This window comes from Antechinus flavipes, chromosome 1 (assembly GCF_016432865.1).
Source record: "Antechinus flavipes isolate AdamAnt ecotype Samford, QLD, Australia chromosome 1, AdamAnt_v2, whole genome shotgun sequence".
NCBI lineage: Eukaryota > Metazoa > Chordata > Mammalia > Dasyuromorphia > Dasyuridae > Antechinus > Antechinus flavipes.
The window spans coordinates 150,791,711-150,811,512 of record NC_067398.1 but is presented as its reverse complement, the minus strand read 5'-3'; the positions used below and the strand labels follow the sequence as shown (position 1 = coordinate 150,811,512).

Here is a 19,802-nt window from a genome sequence, read left to right as displayed (position 1 = left end):
CCCCCCACCCCAATTTCCAAGTTAAAAGAATTAATTTTTTTTTTCTCTTTTCATGTGCCAGTATGGATAACTGATAGTTGATCATAATATTTATAACCAAATTTGAAAGCTAAGGAATTTAATTAAAGTTTGAATGTTCAGTGTTTAGCAGCAGCATAATTAGTAAGACATCAGGATTCCAAACTAAAAGAAGAGGAAGTGACTTTATTAGTGATAAACAGAACATTTAAACTTCTTTTTCTTTTATGTACTGAAAGGACTGATCTACTGTAGGTACTCACACGAAAAATGTGCCCACCAGAACCTCTTCCGTCTGCAACACTCAAGGCAAGACTGCCTTGGCTGCTGTGCAGATCCCTAGAGCTGCCATAGTGAAAGCTGCTTACTGCAGCAAAATTGGAATTAAAGGACCTAGACAGCATGCTCTGAATAAAGAGGGGACAGATTTAACAGAGATTAGTGCAGCATGCAAAAACCACAGGACATGTTATATACATAGACTTATACACAAATATACTCAATGTCATGCAGAAGTAAATCCATGCAAACCAATCAGTTGCCAATGCCATTATGGCATAAAACTTTGGTGCCTATTATAAATTAAGACATAAAAAGTACACATAAATTACATGTAAATAAAATCATTTACATATTTGAACATTAAGGGAATCACATGAATGGTGCTAATTTATTTAATAATTATAATTTATTTATTTCCAACATATCTTATGCGGAGAGTTAGGAAGCAGAAACTGAAGCCATATGTAAACATTCATTCAGCCACATTTATAGGTAAAAACATTTAAATATATACTTCCTATTCTAGGGCACACAACATCTTTTTGGAAAATTACCTTATCCCTACTTATTTCAGTTAATTTTTTTTTGGGGGGGAAGGGGACTCTCAAAACAACTGGAATTAAGTGACTTGCCCAAGGTCACACAGCTAATAAATGTTAAGTGTTTGAGACTGGATTTGAACTTAGGTCCTCCCGACTTCAGGGGCAGTATTCTATCTACTGCATCATCTAGATGCTCCTTTCAACTAATTTAATTAAAAAATGTCTCTCCCTAAGAGAAATGTCCTGAGTAGAAACAAGTTTGAGAAACATATTGCTATATGATGAGTAAAATTAAATTTTGTATAGTTTGTCAATCAAGGCTAAAAGAAATAGAAAATTGATGTGTTTAGAAATATTTTTTCTTCTAAATAAGTTTTCTACATAAAAGGCCACAATGATAAAGATTTATTTTGTATATCTTTATACATTATTACTACTTAAATTATCTGGGCGTTATTTTTTCTCAAAAGGGACAAGAATAATGGAGAGATAAGAGCTGATGTTAACAGAATGGGCTTATGGGGATAGAATAATCCGTTCCACAATCACAAATTTTTTCCCCCAATGTCAGAAGAGAACTAAATGTATACAAACCAACCTCCTCCCAGGAAACCCTTCCCCAAATCTCCTACAGTATACTGATTTTCCACTGATCCTTTATTTTTTAGCAATCATGAGGAAAAAACGGAGTCACTGATCCCTGACTTTTTAGCAATCATGAGGAAAAAAATGGAGTTTTTATATATATTAATACATATTAATACTGATTGCTGAGGCTAAGCATCCTCTTGAAATTTACACACTGCCAGCTTTCACAAGCTGGGAAGGCAGTAGGAAGATAAACTATCTCTCTTATAGTCTACAGTATGCACATTCAGTCTTTCTTTTCTCCAAGTTTCTACACCCTACCTCCCAAGGGCAATTCTAATCACATCTTATCTGGACACTTCAATTTTTATCTCTTTTCCTCAAGCCTCTCCCCATTCTAATCCATACTCCATGCAGCTACCAATGCGACTTTCCTAAAACAAAGGTCTGATTATGTCAAACAATTCTTCAAATATAAACTTGACTATCTGGCATTTAAATTACTTAGTAATGTGACATGATTCTATCCTTCCATTCTCACACAATTCTATATTCCTCCCATCTCTTTGAAGCTGAAGGTGATTGTTTCCTATGTCCAATGCCTTCTCTTCTCACCTTTGCCTTTTTGAATCCTTATTTCCTTCAAGACTTTAACAATAATGCTCCCTCCCAATACCTTTTATTCACAATGTACAAGTCTCACCACAAATAACTTTTCTCCTCAAAAACTTTCAATAGTTGTTTCATTTTTTGTCAAAAAGAATCACAATTTTTTCATTTGACAAGGGTAACTTCTACACCTCTCAAAAACTTTGGCTCCAAACTCTTTCCAGGTTGATCACATCTTCCACATGCTATGTTCCAGCCAAATTTGACTGCTTGCTAAGCCCCTGATTTCATCTTGCTCTTTACCCCATGCTTATGGTTAAGCCATTGCTCATTTTTTGCTCATCTTTCCTCTTGAAATTCCTATTTAAAAAGGCCTAGCCAGGGTTCCATCTCCTTCACAAAACTTTCCCTGTTCCCACAAAGTAATTTCTTTTCTCTTGACGTTCTCACTATGCTTTGGATCCTTCCTTTGCTTTTTAAAACTATGTAACTGGTGTAACAGTTATTCATGTATAGGTTTTATCTACATTATTAATCTGTCTAAGAGAACAGGCATAATCCTTTATTAAGGCTTTGAATAATTAAGTGATTATAATTGAGTAATAAAGGTTGAAATGAAGGCAATAAATTTGGCAGGTGGTATGTGAAGAATAGGCTGTGCTCTCTTCTCTGAGAAGAGAAAGGATCATTGTCACAGTGGTTTCACTTCCCAACGGCTGTACACTGTTTTGACTTAGTGATGAGCCACCTTCACAATGCATTCTGCTTCCTCATTAAGTGTTTATCAACACTTCTATTTTACTTGGACTTTCTATTATTTCTAATCTGCTAATGGTCAAACATAATGCTCTCTAAGTTGTACTTTTACTTTTATGTACCTGGGTAGTGCTGAAGGATATCAGATAGCAAGCTGACTAGGTTGAATATAAATCTATTGAATCCCACACTAACTGGACCCTCATTGCTTCATCTTATAGATTCCTTATCTCATGCAACACATGTAATCTCATTTAAGTGAGATCTCTTTTCTTATTACTTCAATATCTTAACTCTATTACCTAAAGAGATCTCTGTCTTGATGAAATTCACAATTATTCAAAGTACTCTGGCCAAAGATGGAAAGAAGGTAAAGTTTAATTTTTTTTATCAAAATGGTAATAACATAGTTATGAGGAAAGGTACAGCAAAAGGTTTTTAATACTTTATTATTAGAAAATCCATAGTTCAGAGTATGGAAAAAAAGCAAGGTTTCTATGGGGGCTGAAAAGATTTAAGGACATCCCTGTGCCTAAATCAAATAACCTGCAAAATGTGTATTAATTACTTGTGGTGAAGAGAAAGAAACTGATTCACGTTCAAAGATCAAAGAAGCTTTGAAACTGAGCTAACTCCAAAGTTTAGACTTTCTTGCTGTAAATTTTTTTTCCCTAAAATAAGGCTTAAGCTGGTAAAGAAAAAACTAAGGATTAATGAGAAATATATTCAGTTACACTATGGCATCTCATTTTAAGCTTCATTGGTTAAAGTTACTAAAACATTCAACTGCTTTCATAGCTTTATTTTTGAAGGATTATCTATAGAAAACAGATTTAAATCAATAGGTATTTGAATCAATTAAAGGCAAAGTTTACATCCTACATTTTGGATTTTGTAATTGAGTCATTATCTCCACTTGATGGCAGCATAACAGAGTTGTTCTTTTAGGAAGGTTTTTTTTAGGAAGTAAAACATCTTTTATAGACTGAACTTACAAATTCATAGATATAGTGTCTACAACTATCTCATTGGCCATAAAGTTAGATGAAATAAAATAAGTCAGGATTTTAATAGTCACAAAACCACTAAAGTATCAGTAGGAGAGTTAGTTTGTATAACATGAAGCAATATGAAAACAAAATTTGCATTTATGTTAATTTTTTTGTTAATTGGTATTTGTGACTTTAAGCAGTAAAATCTTACATGATTTTATAACAATATCAGTTCCCCTTTATATTCATTTTTGATGCAAAACAAAAGATAAATTGTTAATGCAAAACAGAAAATTCACAATTCCCTGACCCATTAGCATGTGTTAAGAAATATGAGAAATGAAAAGGACTAGGAAGGAAAACTTGTTCTGGAGCTACCATGTTAGATATAACCCACCTGAATGTGCCTTAGTGGTCAAGTGAATCAGAGTTGCAATCCCACTCTGATTTGAAAGTTGGAAGTAACCTCTGAGGTCAACACACACAAAAGGAATCCCCAATATAGCATTTCAATTCATTTTAACTACTATGTTTTACTTTCTCTTAATACATATACAATATTACACCCAGAACAAAATAATTCTGATTAGGATAAAAAAAAAAGAGCAATCAAGTTTACCTTTTCTAGTTTTTTAGCTTCAATGTGTCGCAGTACTTGTTCTCTCCAGTCATGAGGAACTTTACTTTTTCCTGGAAGTTCTAATAAAGAATGCTCAGAACTGACTCTTGGATTTGGTCTTTTTGAAGGACTAGTCCGTGAATAATTAAAATCACTAATTGACATAGTTCTTTCTGGTATTTCATTAACAGAGGGTCGAGCACTCTGAGGTCGAGGTACATTTGGACCATCTATGCTATAGGCTCTTGCAGAAAGGGGTCGCTGTGATCCCGACATCATCAATGGAGCTCTTCCCACCGAATGTAATTCTCGATAAGTTAAATAATCTCCCTCGGAAATCTGAGGTCTCCTGGTGGGACCTGGGTCACCAAGATTTACAGAGGCTGTAGAGGAGATGCTACTCTGTCTCTGAAGTGTATTTCGGCCTGTTCCAGGAACAAGTCTGTCATTTGGTTGGACTGCCCACATCTCCATGTGCCTTGCTGGTCCCATCCTTTGATGCAAGTTGTAAGCATTAGCTCGAACATTGTTATGGTTAGAAAAATTCATATTTGCAGAATGTTTAGCATAATTAGGGTTTTCTGTACTTTCTGATCTGAGAAGACGTGGAGGAGGTAAACTGCCTTGATCAACTTGGGCATTTTGCTTAGGGGGCCACAAAGTATCCTTAACTGCAGCACTGTTACTGTACTGGATATTATATTGTGGGGGACCATATATTTGAGGTACAAACTGTGTACTAGATGTTCCAGAACTTCTTCCTATATTAATATCTTCTGGGTTGTGATTTGAATCAAACTTGTATATGGCTTTTGTACATGATATTAAGTCAGAAGATGAGGAGGAACCAGCGAACACTTGCAAAGGTTGATCATAGAGCAGTGTAGCAGATTTACTCCGGACTATGTTTTTTCCATCAATGCCAGATGATATAGTTTTCACTGCTGAGCTTGGCTGTTGTGGACCATTATCATTCAAAATTTCATATATTTTCAGTCCTCCAGCCTCCATATTTGTTATACTATGAGATTTTATAACAGCTCCTACTGGTCCACTTCTTTGGGGAGATAAATCTTCAGTACTTTTGGAAACACATATATTCACACAAGGCTCAGAATCAAGGGCAGGCTCCTTTAATTGTTCAGTCCTCTGAGGAGACTTTGCAAGATCTACAGAATGTCCATTAATCTTATTTACAGAATCTAAATTTGGATACTTATTTCCATTTTCCAAGTGCTCAGTCTCCTCTATAGTATTATTAATTAAAAGGCTTTTCCCTGATCCTAGTTCTTGTGTTATCTTTGATCTTTCCACTGTCTCTGATTGAAATGTATTATTAATTGTGAGTCTATTAAGATTTCTGTTGATTTGGTCTAATTTTTGAGATTCTTCAGTAGTGGTTTTAAGATCAATATCTTTTTCTAATAGAGCCAATCTTTCTTCAATGTTCAAATCATATTCAGTCAAATTGAAGATTTTTTTCTCATTAACTTTGCATTTTTCTTCTGTTGAGTTGCTTAAATCACTACCATTTTGCAAAAGGTTATTAAAATTTTCATCTTCTTGCCTAAAACAAAGAACAATTCTTTGAAATGACAAAAGACAGCTTTTATAAATGATGGCAAAGATCTAATTCATCATTTGTCTTTATTTTTTGAAAATCAAAATTATAGTCAGATTAAAGTAATAGTATAAACACGAGGGCTATATTAATGATATTAAAAATAATCATATCTTATCTACGATATTTAATTAATTACCACTAAGCAAAACAATATGGAGAGAATCTACTGATACTCCCAAAATTTAATTTTTGCTAATATTTTCAAGCTTTCTGACACACAAATCTGTGTAAAGTAAAAATAAAAATGACTTGATTTCCTTTTTTTTTAACTGCAATGGTGAATAAACTAAAGTCATGAAATACTATAAAATGAGACAGTTTTAGGCAGAAAAGGGACAAAAAGCTCCATGAGGTGAAGAAACTATCATCTGATAATATTAAAATATTAAGGAGAAAAAAATTAATGGAAAATTGGTGGATGCTCAAATTATTCATGACAGATAATTTTTATTTATGCAAATGATAAAATTAGTAACTAACAGCCTAAATAATTTTCTAAAGACCTATAATAGAGAATAAAAGGGAACATAAATCTTTTAATTTGATATTATTATACAGTACTGTTCACAAATATTTCAAAATTATAACATATATGCTTACACAATCAAACAAATAATAACCTCTACAGTCTTAACACAGATATTCAAATTAATGATCTCCAAAACATTTCTTCTTCAAGCTTATCTTTCCCTTAGAGAGCATACGATAAAACAAGAGTTCTTTACCAATAAGCCATTCTTTATTTCTAAGCACCATAGAAAAGTAGCAGTAAGCTCTCTTACTTATTAGCTTTTACTTCTTTATAAGTGACATGATTTTATCATGAGTATAAACCTTTGCATGTCACACTGTTGCTGAATGAAATGAACAATTTTCTTCTCTGCTTAAATAATAGTGCAGGATATAAGAGTTAATATATGAAATATGGACAGATATGCTTCCCCTGATAAGGTTTTTAATCTGGAGCCCCACAGAAAAAAGGGGCTGTGGATCAGTTTGGAGGGGCTCTGTCCCTATAGATGGAAAAATATTGTAACTTTAATAATTTTTTTCTCTAAAACATCACTGGAATTTTGCTATATATATAAAACCACCAGTGCAAATGTATGCAAACATGTCTACATAATGCTTTTAAGAGAGATGAGCCTATGAGAGGGGATGTGTCTATACAACTTTTTTAAAGGAGGGAATGGTTTAAAACCAGGCTTATCACACTGCACTTTGTCATTAAATTGTAACAGAAAATTTAAAAAAATTATTCTGAGAAAAACTAGACTGCTATGACACAAAAGGTTAAGAATATTGCCCTAAATCTATAAACAAATTTAAGGTAAAGCTTATGTCTCTTTTAGAACTATTCAAATCAAAAAATTCAAAAACTTTTGCTTCAAAATGCCTGAAAAAATTAAAATGATTTAGTAGTAAAGTACTGTGTAATATTAACTTAATGTGAACTTTTAATTCAATAATTAACAGGCTTCAAATAGCTATTTCCCCCTTGCTACAAGTGTTTAACTGGCACATTAATATGGCTTTCAAATTATTATGTGTTGTTTACCAGGTCAAAATTACCCAATTACCTCTAGGCTTTAGTTTGTTATTTTAAAATCACATCAACATAAAGGAATCACTCAAGAAGTTTGACTAACAACTTCCCTCCCTAATTATATTGATTATAAAGCTCAACAAGTAATAATGGCCAATCATGATGTGAATTTGATTTAATAATCCATGATACTTCTCTTTCCCACAAATTCTTTTAAATTTGAAAATTAAATATATATATGTATATATTTTGGTAGGAAATTTTCAAACTGGTTAGCACAACAGATAGATGTACTAGCTAACTATTCAAATGTCTTTTCCATTTTGGCTATATATACCTAGATTCCAGTGCAATGTGTCATTGCCAAAAATCTGTTTTATTTTAGTCTTGTCATATAAAAGATACTAAGAACACTAAAAACTTGTATGTACAGTTAGTAATAAAATAAAGAAATCAGACAAGTAATTGAACAACTTTAGAGCGCTTAGCAATAATGGGACTTAATTTTTGAGCATTATTTACTATCTTAAAACATCTAAAGGATACTATGATACAAATATAAGCCATTTTATTCTTATAAAGAAATTACAGACCTTATTTTGGAAATAACAGCAATATGTGTTTCTTTCAATGGAGAGCACAATGAAATGTCCTGGCTACTATCAGTATTAAGAGAAACTGAATCTGACATTCGAGACGGAGAAGAGCAATTGCTGTTATTTTGGTTGCTGTTGTGTGTAGTAGCTTCATCTGATAAAGAATCAGTATCCTTATCATCTGGAAGAAAATTTTATCAGATCAGTCCAATATACTACCATGTGACTTTAGACAGTGCATTTTACCAAAAAAAAAAAAAATTACATTCATAAAATATCTTATTCATGGAGAAAATTTTCCATAGATAAGGGAGAAGAGTTTATAAACAGAAACCTTAAAAATCATATTGTTCAAACAAACATTAAGAAATAACAATTCATTGACCATTCAATTGTTAAAGAAACCATTCTAGTTGTTACTAAACAAATAATAAAGCTATTTATGTATATTTCCAAAATATTATTAGATATAATATCAACTACATATTCTAATTCTATTTATAAATCATATTGAGGGAGAGAAAAAATTGTTAACATATAACTAATAGAGAGGGTATCAAGTATGGAAGCATAGAATAACAAGGGAAATGATTAGTAACTGACATGATGCAATATATTGGGAACTATTCAGCTTCTATTGAATTTATACAGAAATAAAACCGATTATAATGAACATTATGAATAAGAGAGTTTAACTCAAAAAGATAAAGTTGACTATAATATTGATGAGGTCTAGATATGGAGTACCTAAATGAAATTTGGGTTTAATTGAGGTCTAGTGGCTGGTTTAGGATACAGGGTGTCAAATAGAGCTCCCCTACAACCCCTTTGGATTTGGTGCAAGGATATGGAGTTAAATGAAGTCTAGTAATGGTACAAGAGTCCCCTATAAAGGAATTTACAGGCCCGAAAAGCTAGACTGATAAAAGAGATTTATTATGGGGTTTGGAAGTAAAGTTAAAGTCTAGTTAAGGAAACAGGTGAAGGTAGAGAGCCACCAAAAACAGGATTCCAGCGGACAGAGATCCCTGGCATGCCAGGCGTAAGGTTGGCATGTTTGGAACCTTGGCAAAGAGAGGATTTTAGTTTGGCTCTTTTATAATGAGAGATTTGGCTAAAGGGGCCTGTGGGTGGAGTCTCAAGTTGGCTCTTTTTGGCTTTCAGTGTGGGCTTGAGTTTGCTTGGTGGGGGTTGGGAAACCTGAGTAGATCATTAAAATGGGGACTGGGACAGCCCAAGTCACCTCAGATCTAGGTGTGGGCTGGGACAGGCCTGGATCTTCTATTGGAATTCAAAGGGATGCTTTTGACCAGGATTTGTGAATCAAAAGGTCCTAGTTTCCTGGATTGATAATGGATCAGCTAGGAGGGGTTGGGAATCAGAAATAAATCAATTCTTAAAGGGACCACAACCCACATCAATATCACTGGGCTCTCAAATATAAATGTACAATATCATCTTTTTAGATACAACCTTAGTTTAGTACCATGCTCAACTCTTTCTCATAATTCATCCAAACACATCAAAATCTGTTGTCAAATAATATCATGGCATTTTTTACACCTAAAATGACTAACAGTAACAATAAGTCCCAGGCCATGCCCCAAGTGGTCATTGTTTGGGTACAAGTAGACTCAGTGAATGCAAATAGCAATCAGAATTGCTGAAGGCCTTCCCTCCCCAGATTTATTTATTTAGGTGGTAGTGGTTGTTGTTTTTGGATTAGGTAAAAGAAAAAGAAAAAGTTTGCTTCAATCATGAAGGGAAGGTTGTCTCAGTTAAACTGAGACCTATTAAAGACCTTAGCTTAAAAATATCAGGGCCTCCTACTGCATCCAGGACCATCTCCCAATCCTCCTTTGGCCACTGGACCCAGATGGCTCTGCAAGGGAAAGTGAGGCAGGTGACTTGGCACTGTTCTCCCTTCCTTAAATCCAGTTCACTTGTATATCATGGCAGTCTCTCCCTGATGTCATGGTCCTCTTTGACAACACAGGACAAACAACAACAGTAATCACAGCTACTATCAAGGGTCAGGCCTTCATTTCCTCCCACCTGGAATACTTTTCCCATTAAACATTTTACTTCTACTGTCCCTACTAATTTTCCTGGAGAGTAGACCAAGTCATCTCACACCAATCATACTTACTCACTAGACTTAACTAGTTCCCTCTTATGGCTGGGATTTAACTTCTGAGGCCTTTCACAATTTAAATTGGCCCTTTTCTACCTTTCCCATCTTCCTATGCTCTGCACAGCTGACAGCCAGCTTGATAGTGCATGATCTGTCTCCATCTCACCAAAAAACACCTCTCTTTGCAACCCCCATCCCCATCCCAATACACACACACACTTCAACTTTGTCTATTTTTTGTGGCTTCCTTCAAGACATAGCAAGAAGATCTTTCCTGGTATTCCCTCTCCATCCCCTCACCTATCCCAACCCTGTCCTTCTAAAATTACCTTTCATTTACGTGCTTTTGCATTTTTTTTGTACCCACATTGCTTATAACAGTGCTTGGTAAAACAGTAAATGCTTAATAATTACTTGTTGACTTGAAAGGGCTTGTTAGTGCCAACATACAAATAATGAAAGAGCATGGTGCTTTTGGAGGATATGTTTCCCTTTTAGATTTTCTGTCTTCTTGTGGGACTATTAGCTGCAACTTCTTACAGCTGTTACAGTAACTTTAGCAATCCTACTACCCCTTACTGTTTTACTGTTTCTGATCTGAAAGTGACCTGGTCACATTGACTAAGATCTGGGCAGATCATTTAACCTGTAATTGCCCCAGACAACTCTCCATGAATAAAAGTTGCAGAGCCAGGACAATATGCATTGTATTGGCAACTTCTACACCAAGAGATCTTTAATTGGTCTGGTTTTTATTTTATTTTATTTTTTAAAAACACATGTTCTGGGAAATAAAACACCACGGTTGAGAAAGAACTTTATATAAATAGGAGAATGCTATGGAATGCTCATTAAAGAATAAGTCATAAAGTATGAACTCTGAGATATCCATCTTGACTTCTAAAAAGTCTTTTTTTTTTTTTTTTTTTTTGGTTTTCTTTATTCTTGGCTATATTCTAGCTGGATGAAGTATAGATTTAGTGAATCTTTGAGTTTTCTATACCTTTCTATCAACTGTATGATGATAAATATGTAGCTGCTATGGTAATTATCTGAAAAAGTTTGCCTGTTTTCTTCTGATACTTTCATCAAGGATGGTTTCTTTGATACAAGCATATCCACAAAAAAGATAATGAAACATACTCCCAACACAAAGCAGAAGGGTAAAGCGATTATATTGTTTTTATTCTGAAAGCTTTTCCCTAATTGATTTTCTTTGTTACAAGAGACAATTCAGTCTAGTTTACTGGTTAGGAATGGAGAATTACTGGGTTGTAAAGACAAAAATAAATTAACAAAACATTTTAAAAATTAGAACTGAATCAAGGCAAAATTATTAGCACTTCTGCTTTTAACACACAGACAGAGATAGTGGCAAGGGGGTAAGAAATCAAAATACATTTAGATAGCTCAGGTCTATCATCAAATAATATCAAACTTCTTTAAGTGTATAATCATAATCCTTCTTACTAAGCAGTCTGTAGTCATAGTATTACTTCTGTTCCTCCCTCCAATAATCTTAGCCATATTACCCCTCTCTGGATCATGTACTTCTTCACTGGAGTATATATTCTCAATATAATGAATTATTCCACTTCTCCTTTTATCTGGCCTACTAATTTTCATGAAGGCAGGTATAGGTAGAGAAAAAGGACCACAGACAAGGGATGTTGCAGAAGTAGTAAAGATAATAATAGGCAACATATGACAATTCTGACAAATGTGACAATGGATCATCTAAGTGGGGTAAATGTGAAAAGCAGAACTGAAACTAAGAGAGTATAGCTGTATTAAAAAGCTCAACAAATATTCAAAATAATTAATCTAGTAAGTGTTAAATTATAAGGATTTTTAAGATGCTGGGGACTTGAGTATAAATATCTTTTATAAAAATTTATAAAAATTTTTTTTATAAAAAAGTCATGTAAACTTGTTAAAATAAAAGCCTTGGTATTTAAGAGAGTAAACCCTCAACTACCTGGGAAGAAAACCCCAAAACTTACTAAGATATGTCTATAAAGTAAGAATTCTTAATTGAAGTTTTCTCTTAATATAATTAGAAGTTTAAGTCAGGAAGACTTACTCCTAGTTATTATCCTAGTAAAATAGGATACTTTCTAGGTCTGTACAGTATACTTTCCTAACTAGTGAGCTTAGATCAAGTCAGTAAAACTCCCTGTATGCCACTGCCAACTCTCTAAGTATTATATATTAAGACATTATTTGTGAAATTTTTAACATTGACTAAACTTTGATCTTTCAGATATCTTCTGAATGTATGAGATTCTCTTACTAGTTACAATATTAACTAGATATTATTTTATGAGAAAGGGGAGGAAGTTAAGAAAATTTTAAATAAATTCATACATTTCCTGGAGATGAACTTTTTTTTTAAATGAGGAAGGCAAGAAATCAAAACTTTTCGACAAGCAAGTTATGAAATTTAAAAATCCCAACTAAATCAAGTTTTTAAATTATGTTATACTAATAAAAATTGGATTTTTTTGTATTTTATTTTGACATCTAACCTTTTTTGTTATTGCTAAGTGCCACCACTTTTGGCTGATTAATGGAAGTTTCAATTAACGGTGGCCGCATCTCTGCCATTTTCATCTCTTCATCAGAAGAAAGTTCTTCAGACTCCTGCTTAAAAAGAAAAAAATATTTAAATTTCTACTTGAGTTTCATAAGAATTTTCAAATTAAATATATGGTTTTGTTGTTGTTGCTGTTTTTTTCCCTGAGGCATTTGGGGTTAAGTGACTTGCCCAGAGGTCACACAGCTAGGACTTGTTAAGTGTCTGAGACCAAATTTGAACTCTGGTCCTCCTGACTTCAGGGCTGGTTCTCTATTTACTGTGCCACCCAGCTGCCCCTGTATGATTTTTAAGGTAAAAGAACTACAAAAAAAGAGAGGAAGAATCCATATGTCGTGATTTGGGATTATTAGGATATACAATGATACAAGTATAAGCATCAGTAACCATTAGTATATATGGCAAAAGGCACACTGGCTACTTCTCATCAGCATACCATACCAGCTGGTGATAATAGGTCCTAAACGATTCTTTTTTTTTTTTTTTTTTTTTTAAATTTTATAATAACTTTATTGACAGAACCCATGCCAGGGTAATTTTTTTTTTTTTTACAACATTATCCCTTGCACTTGCTTCTGTTCCGATTTTTCCCCTCCCTTCCTCCATCCCCTCCCCTAGATGGCAAGCAGTCCTATATATGTTAAATATGTTGCAGTATATAATAAGTCCTAAGCTAAATTAGAAGGCCAGTGAAATCAGTCTTGGATGTTTTCTTACTTTTCCTTCCTTATTTGACTTTCAACTATTTTTTCAACTCTTCCCTCCCCCCACCTTGCTTAATATACTTTGTTTGGTTATTTATGCTGCCTTGAGATGCCCCCTATAGAACTGCCTTTCCTCAAAGTAGAGGAAAAAAATTAACTCCAAATTGCTTGTTTCCTTACTTTTGTATGTATAATCAAGGCTATATGTCATAGACTCTAATTAATTGATTAAAGTTGTTCACATTACAGGGTCTATAACTGATATATTTTAAAAGCTTTTTATTAGCCCAAATGAACCCTTATCTGGGAGAATATGTCAATGAGATATTTCTAATCTAGGCACAACTTTTCAGGTACCCCCTAGATAATCTAGTTTGTTCTATTCAATTGTTTACTATTAGTACTAGAATATCTATGTAGCATTATGAAATCTACCAATAAATTGTGATTTTTAACTCTATCCAGAAGTGCTCCAAGTTCTCATAATTGGCCCTAATAAACTTCTGGCCAATTCAATACTTGATATGCTCTAGATATTTATCACTAAAACCAATAATAAAATAAGTAATCTTTTTCTTCTACCAATGCACAGGGGGATTAAGTGATTTGCTTAGCCCAAAGTGGTACACAGAAAAACCAGGATTTAAACCCACATCTTCCAACTCTGATGCTATTCTTACCTCTAGAGTTTGCTGTCTCCTAGATGCCTGAAGAAAGAGTGGGACTCATCATAATGTCAGCAGGTTGTTTTTCTATTAGACCCAAAATTTACATTTTCTTTTTTAGAGAAGCAGAAACCTTCATCTAGTACTGTACAATTAGAATATGGGTTTCTAGGTAAAGGCAGGAGTAACCAGAAGGCAGGGATAGTGGCCTGTTTATGGATGATTCTGAGTCTTTCTACAAGGGGTCTTGCTAGTCCCCCCAGCTCAGAGTGACTTTTCTCCAAAGATTATATTAAGTCTCTCCCTCATCTGTCATGTCCCTTAACATTTAAGTGTCTTTGGATCCCCCAAAGTTTAGCACATTTTGTGTCCAGTAGGCACCTAAAAAATATTCACTGATTGATATAATAAAAAAAAAAAACCCAACTAATTTAATCATTCATTAAAAAAAAAAAAAAACTCTAGTGACTTTTTTCTCCTAAGATGTTGGGCATGCTAAGCATGTCCTTTCACTATTCCCTGCAACCTCAAACAACCAGAGCAAGAGAGTCCTTTGTGCAGAACATCTACTGTGATGTATGGTTAATGCTTCATACTCTGAATCTTTTCCTTCATGCCTTCATCAAATCTCCTGCTTGTGCCCTTTCCCTTTCATTATTTAGCTGTTGTGCTAGAAAGCAGCATAATAAACAAATTCCTTCTGAGATATAAATAACAAAAGTTTAAAGTGTTAATAGATTTCCAAGACAAAGTTGTTTTTACTTGGTTCCCCAATTATCATGCTTCCCTCAGAGTAAGCTCATTACCAAAAAATCTCATCATCATGGAGATTGTTTCAGTTTTTTTACTCTGTACCCATAATTGTCTTTTTTTTCCCTAACTGAAGGGCTGAAAAAACCTTCCAAAGTCTTCTTTTACATAGGATTCAGAATTTCCAGAATGTCACTTTTCAACTTTCTTTTTTTCTATTGTTCTCCTCATTAGACTGAAAGATCTTTGAGAACAGGGACTTGTTTTCATATCTGTACTTCCAATGCTTAGTACAGTCGCTGGAATATAGTTAAATGTTTATTGACTATAAGCAAAGCCTAAATATAAAGACAGAATTTCTAATGGTGGATTTTTATTTTATTTTATTTTAGGGATGGTGCTCTATCCACTGCATCACCTAGCTGCCCCTGAATTTTTGTTTTAAAAAAAATTTTGGAGGGGTAAGGGATCATGAAAAACTTCTAGCATTCCTTAACACACACACCATGGGAAACTATTGAATACCCAAAGATCAGTCTTGCAAATGGAGACATAAATCAGTATGTACACACACAATATAGTTTAAACCATCTCTTCTCATCTGTTCTTTGCACCACTAAGGTGACAGATCTTTAACTTGAGGGAGCAGTAGCATATAAAGAGGAAACTCCCTTGAAGATAGGGAGGTCTAGTATCCTAGCACAAGTCAGAGAACAAAAAGTGTAGCTTCATCCCATATTCTCCCCTATCCCTAAGATAACTCTAGATCTGAAATCCTAGAAGATCAAGCAAGTCTATAAATCCATTCTGTCCTCCATAAAATAGTAAAGCTCCATTTATCATATGTTTTATTAAGATACTCAATGATCCCACAGATCTCACTTGTAATAATTAGGATACAAAACTGGCATGTATTTAAATGAAGTTATGCTATCGGTGTATTACGTATTTAAATTTGAAGGGATGAGATCTAATCCACTATGTAGACAAAATTCATGTAATCATCTAAATAGAGATCTATAAATATCACTTCCTATCTCACAAAATTAGTGGTAGCCAGGCATAGCAGAGAACCAGAAAGGCCTGGGTTCAATTCTAGTTTTAGAAACAGACTACTTGAGTGAGCCTCATAAAGACTGAAAATTACAGAGAAGTCAGGCAGCATATGTGGAAAGATTTTCTAGAGTGGAAGTCCCTATACCAATTAAAACTGAAAATTTCCTTGATATTCTCCTTCCATCTTCCCTCTTCTCACAGATATTACGAAGATAAATAAAAAAGTTTCTGATAGGACTCTGAAACAACTAGATTTATAGGAACAAAAGTACACTTATAAATTCACAGCATTATTGGAAACAAAAATATACTCAAAGACACAAAACTTTTGGAAAAAGTCATAATTGCTTATGCTGGCCCTTCATTTCCTTTTTTTTTTTTTATTTCTTCCTTTCTCTCCCTTTTCTCCCTTTTTCTCACAGGCTGCTGCAGTCAGCCAGAGACAGAAGAGAGTGAAAGATTTTTCAAACTTTCAAATCCCTTTCAATCTATTTTTTCATTTCCTTTTTTTTTTATTATGCTGGCCCTTCAAGAAAAACTCCCTTTTAAATAAACTGGGCAAATATTAAAGAAAAATGAACTTCTTAGTTTGGTGATTGCAAGGAAGGGCACTTAATTGAGAAATATGTTCCATCCATACTGATATTATTTTTTCCTTGCTTTCCATTGAAATATGTAAAACAAAACCCATACTGGTTGTCAGGTATTTTAGAAAGTTGGACTATTAAATTTTTGTCAGATTGCTTATTATCTTTACATTCAAGTACAAGTATAAAATCCGAGTTAAAAACAACTAATTTTCAGGCAAGATGATGATGTTAGTAGTAATGTTAACTCTCATGTTGTTGGTTCAATATTATCAATATTTCTGTGCTTAAGGGCAACAAATTCAATATACCATTAAAGGGACTCCCCTCATAAACTGTAGAAAAGTCAACATAGTCATACCTCAAGCAAGTCCTCTTGGTTTACAATTTTCTTTGTGTTCTCAGAAGTTTTACTCTGGGGGATCATTTGTGGACTTCCAGCATCGTTTTCACCTTCAGAAGGCTCATTGACTTTTTGTACACAGTTTCCTATTATATACTTTTCTCTATCTTCTGCTTTGCTTTTTATTGAAGTAGTTTCTGATGTCTAATAAAAGAAAACAAAAACACAAAACCATTTTGGTTCATAATTCAATCAAGACTATTAACTTGCTATGTCATTCTGGGAGAAGGGTGTCATCATTATTAAAATGGATTTCTTAATCCTTCAATGAGCAAAAATGTATCATATGAAAATTGAAAAACTAGTGGTCCTAAATTACTTGTCACACATGATCTTTAGTAGCTTCTGCTTTCCTCCAGGATGTAAAAGCAGCTGTAGCATTATCTATTGGTCTTTTGGGTTATCTTGAAATCAAACAACTCTTTTCTTTCTATACTGTATATACTTTCTAGATAAATTATTTAGGTTGTATAATCCTTGTGGGCAAAGCTAATAGGGGATCTAATCTCATTATATAAACAAGGGGTTCTAAATGTGTGAAATTGTAGGACTGAGAAAAATTATGTAAGACTAGAACTGAATTCAGGCCTTTATGACTCTCTGCTACATCAGACTGCCATTAATTTGTGAGGAAGAAAGATTTATTAGCAAGAATTAGGGCTTCTAAGGCAATCTTAATAAACTTTGGTTAAAAAAAAGACCATCTGCATCCAAAAAAAGAACTATAGAAATTGACTGTAAATCAATATTTACTATGTTCACTTCTTTTTTGTTTTCCCTCTCCCATGATTTTTCCCTTTTGTTCTGACTTTTCTTTCCCAATATGATTAATAAAGCAATATGCATTAAAAATAAATAAATAAGGATTAGGGCTAAATAACTAGCTTTTCATAAAAATGTATATACTCCATGTTCCTGAAAAGATAAGCATAAATATTTTTAAATCTAATTTAAATTTATTAAATTAATTTACAGTTTTAAAAGGAAACCAATAATGACTTGTATAGAATGAAGAATTATTCTTTACTTTTAATTAAGAAACTGCTACTAGGATTTGCTTAAAATGAGGTAGCAACTATCATGAAGTGAAATTCTACAACTAATTTTCTACAAACATGAAAATACATATTCAGTTCTTAAGTGTAGTGATTTTACTTTTAAGTTGCTTAAAACAATACAATTCAACTGAAAGAGTTAAACAAATAATTAAATAGCACCTAGTGAGAATGGTGTATATCCAATAGAATGGGAAAAGGCACATATATGGATGGGTGAATGAAAGAATTAAATACTAGTTTAAGTAAATATAACAATATCAAGAAAGAATCAGATCTATAAAGAAAGCTGGTTTCCCACAGGTCTCATAAGAAATATCTACCTATACTACACCAAGGCGTTCTCTAGTTGAAGATGACATCATTAAAACATTAGCAAATCAAGTTGAAATTTAACACAAAAGCCTACCTAGCCTATATATAGTTGAGGTAGGTACTTCAGGACAAGTAAATGATACTAACATTACAAAACAACTACAGTAGACATGGGTAATCAATGGAAAAAGAACTTATTACTATCAATCTTCCCTCCTTTTCACCCTGACACTCACTATTACTTAAGACAATTTTTAATGACACCCTATTATCAGAGTGATTTACTTTACTCAGGCATACCAATTATGAAAACTTTTGGCTTATTTCTTTTCAGAAGTTATTAACTCCTGAAATACTGTATTTCTGAAGATTATTGATATAACAGTCCTCTCCACAAGTCCCATCCCAACCCCAATCACATTCTCCTTCTCTGCTCATGCCCTTGTCTCAGATGAGCAGTTGCAGAAGTAAAGACTGGGAAACCTGAAATATGGAGGTAAAATTTAGTTTGACATGAAAGATAATTATACCAAGTGTCATTAAAAAAAATTAGACAAGTTTTTGTTTCTCTTTCATTATTCTAAGATGACTTATTTTTCTAACCTTGACACCAATATCTCTTATGGCACTTTGCTGATCATCATGTGGCTGTGAATCTTTCCCAGAGCCTTCAGTCATTTCTTCTTCTTTTAATCTATGGACAATTGTTTGAACTGTTTTGACCATATTTTTAAGTTCATCTGGATATGGTGTTGGATATCTCTTCAGATTTCCCTCCTATATGTATAAGGAAATAAAAATGAAAAGCATTTAGAATAAAAACAGTTTAACTTTGATAAAATGAAATTATGTTTTGTTGTTTACAAAGATTATGCTTCAAAATATTAAAGATGAATTAGACAGTGATCAAAAATAAATCATCACAAAACAGTAAATCATTTCAAAAGACATTTCAATAGTTCCTTTGTTTCTGGAGGGAAATGAATCAAGTTACATTTGATTCTAAGTTATGTACAGACAACTTCATAGTTCAAAGATTAATATGCATATATTCTTTATGCCAGTGCACACTTTCTGGCTTAGATCTTATTATCATTGATTGGAATCTGAGTTAGTTCATTATAGGCAAAAAACTGAGATTTGATGCTTAGATATTTAAGCATATCAACATTTGTTTTGGGTAATATACATAAAATATCACTAAGACAGAAGAGTATAACAAAAAAGAATTCAGAGCAAAAATACCCACCTTACCTCATAGTAATTTCTCTCTTCTTTTAACTTATGTCTATACTGCTCAATTTGGCACTTAATTGATCTATCATTTTGTATTGCTTTTTACTCACTTCAGTTGTGGGACAGCTT

General features: G+C 33.4%; 1 protein-coding gene across 10 annotated transcripts in view; it reads right to left on the bottom strand.

Moving 5' to 3' along the window:
- ERBIN (erbb2 interacting protein) overlaps positions 1 to 19,802 on the bottom strand; it is a 169,924-nt gene that overhangs the window by 17,088 nt on the left and 133,034 nt on the right. For 3 of the 10 annotated variants that reach the window (XM_051991426.1, XM_051991440.1, XM_051991456.1), the window contains exons 18-22: positions 19,041 to 19,214; positions 17,026 to 17,211; positions 12,835 to 12,952; positions 8,170 to 8,353; positions 4,407 to 5,973 (exon numbers count right to left, since the gene is read on the bottom strand). In XM_051991426.1, coding sequence (XP_051847386.1) covers positions 4,407 to 5,973; positions 8,170 to 8,353; positions 12,835 to 12,952; positions 17,026 to 17,211; positions 19,041 to 19,214 — 2,229 coding nt within the window. Of the gene's footprint in view, positions 1 to 281; positions 426 to 4,406; positions 5,974 to 8,169; positions 8,354 to 12,834; positions 12,953 to 17,025; positions 17,212 to 19,040; positions 19,215 to 19,802 lie in introns of all 10 variants that reach the window. The other 7 variants (XM_051991433.1, XM_051991447.1, XM_051991463.1 and 4 more) reach the window with 3 other exon arrangements.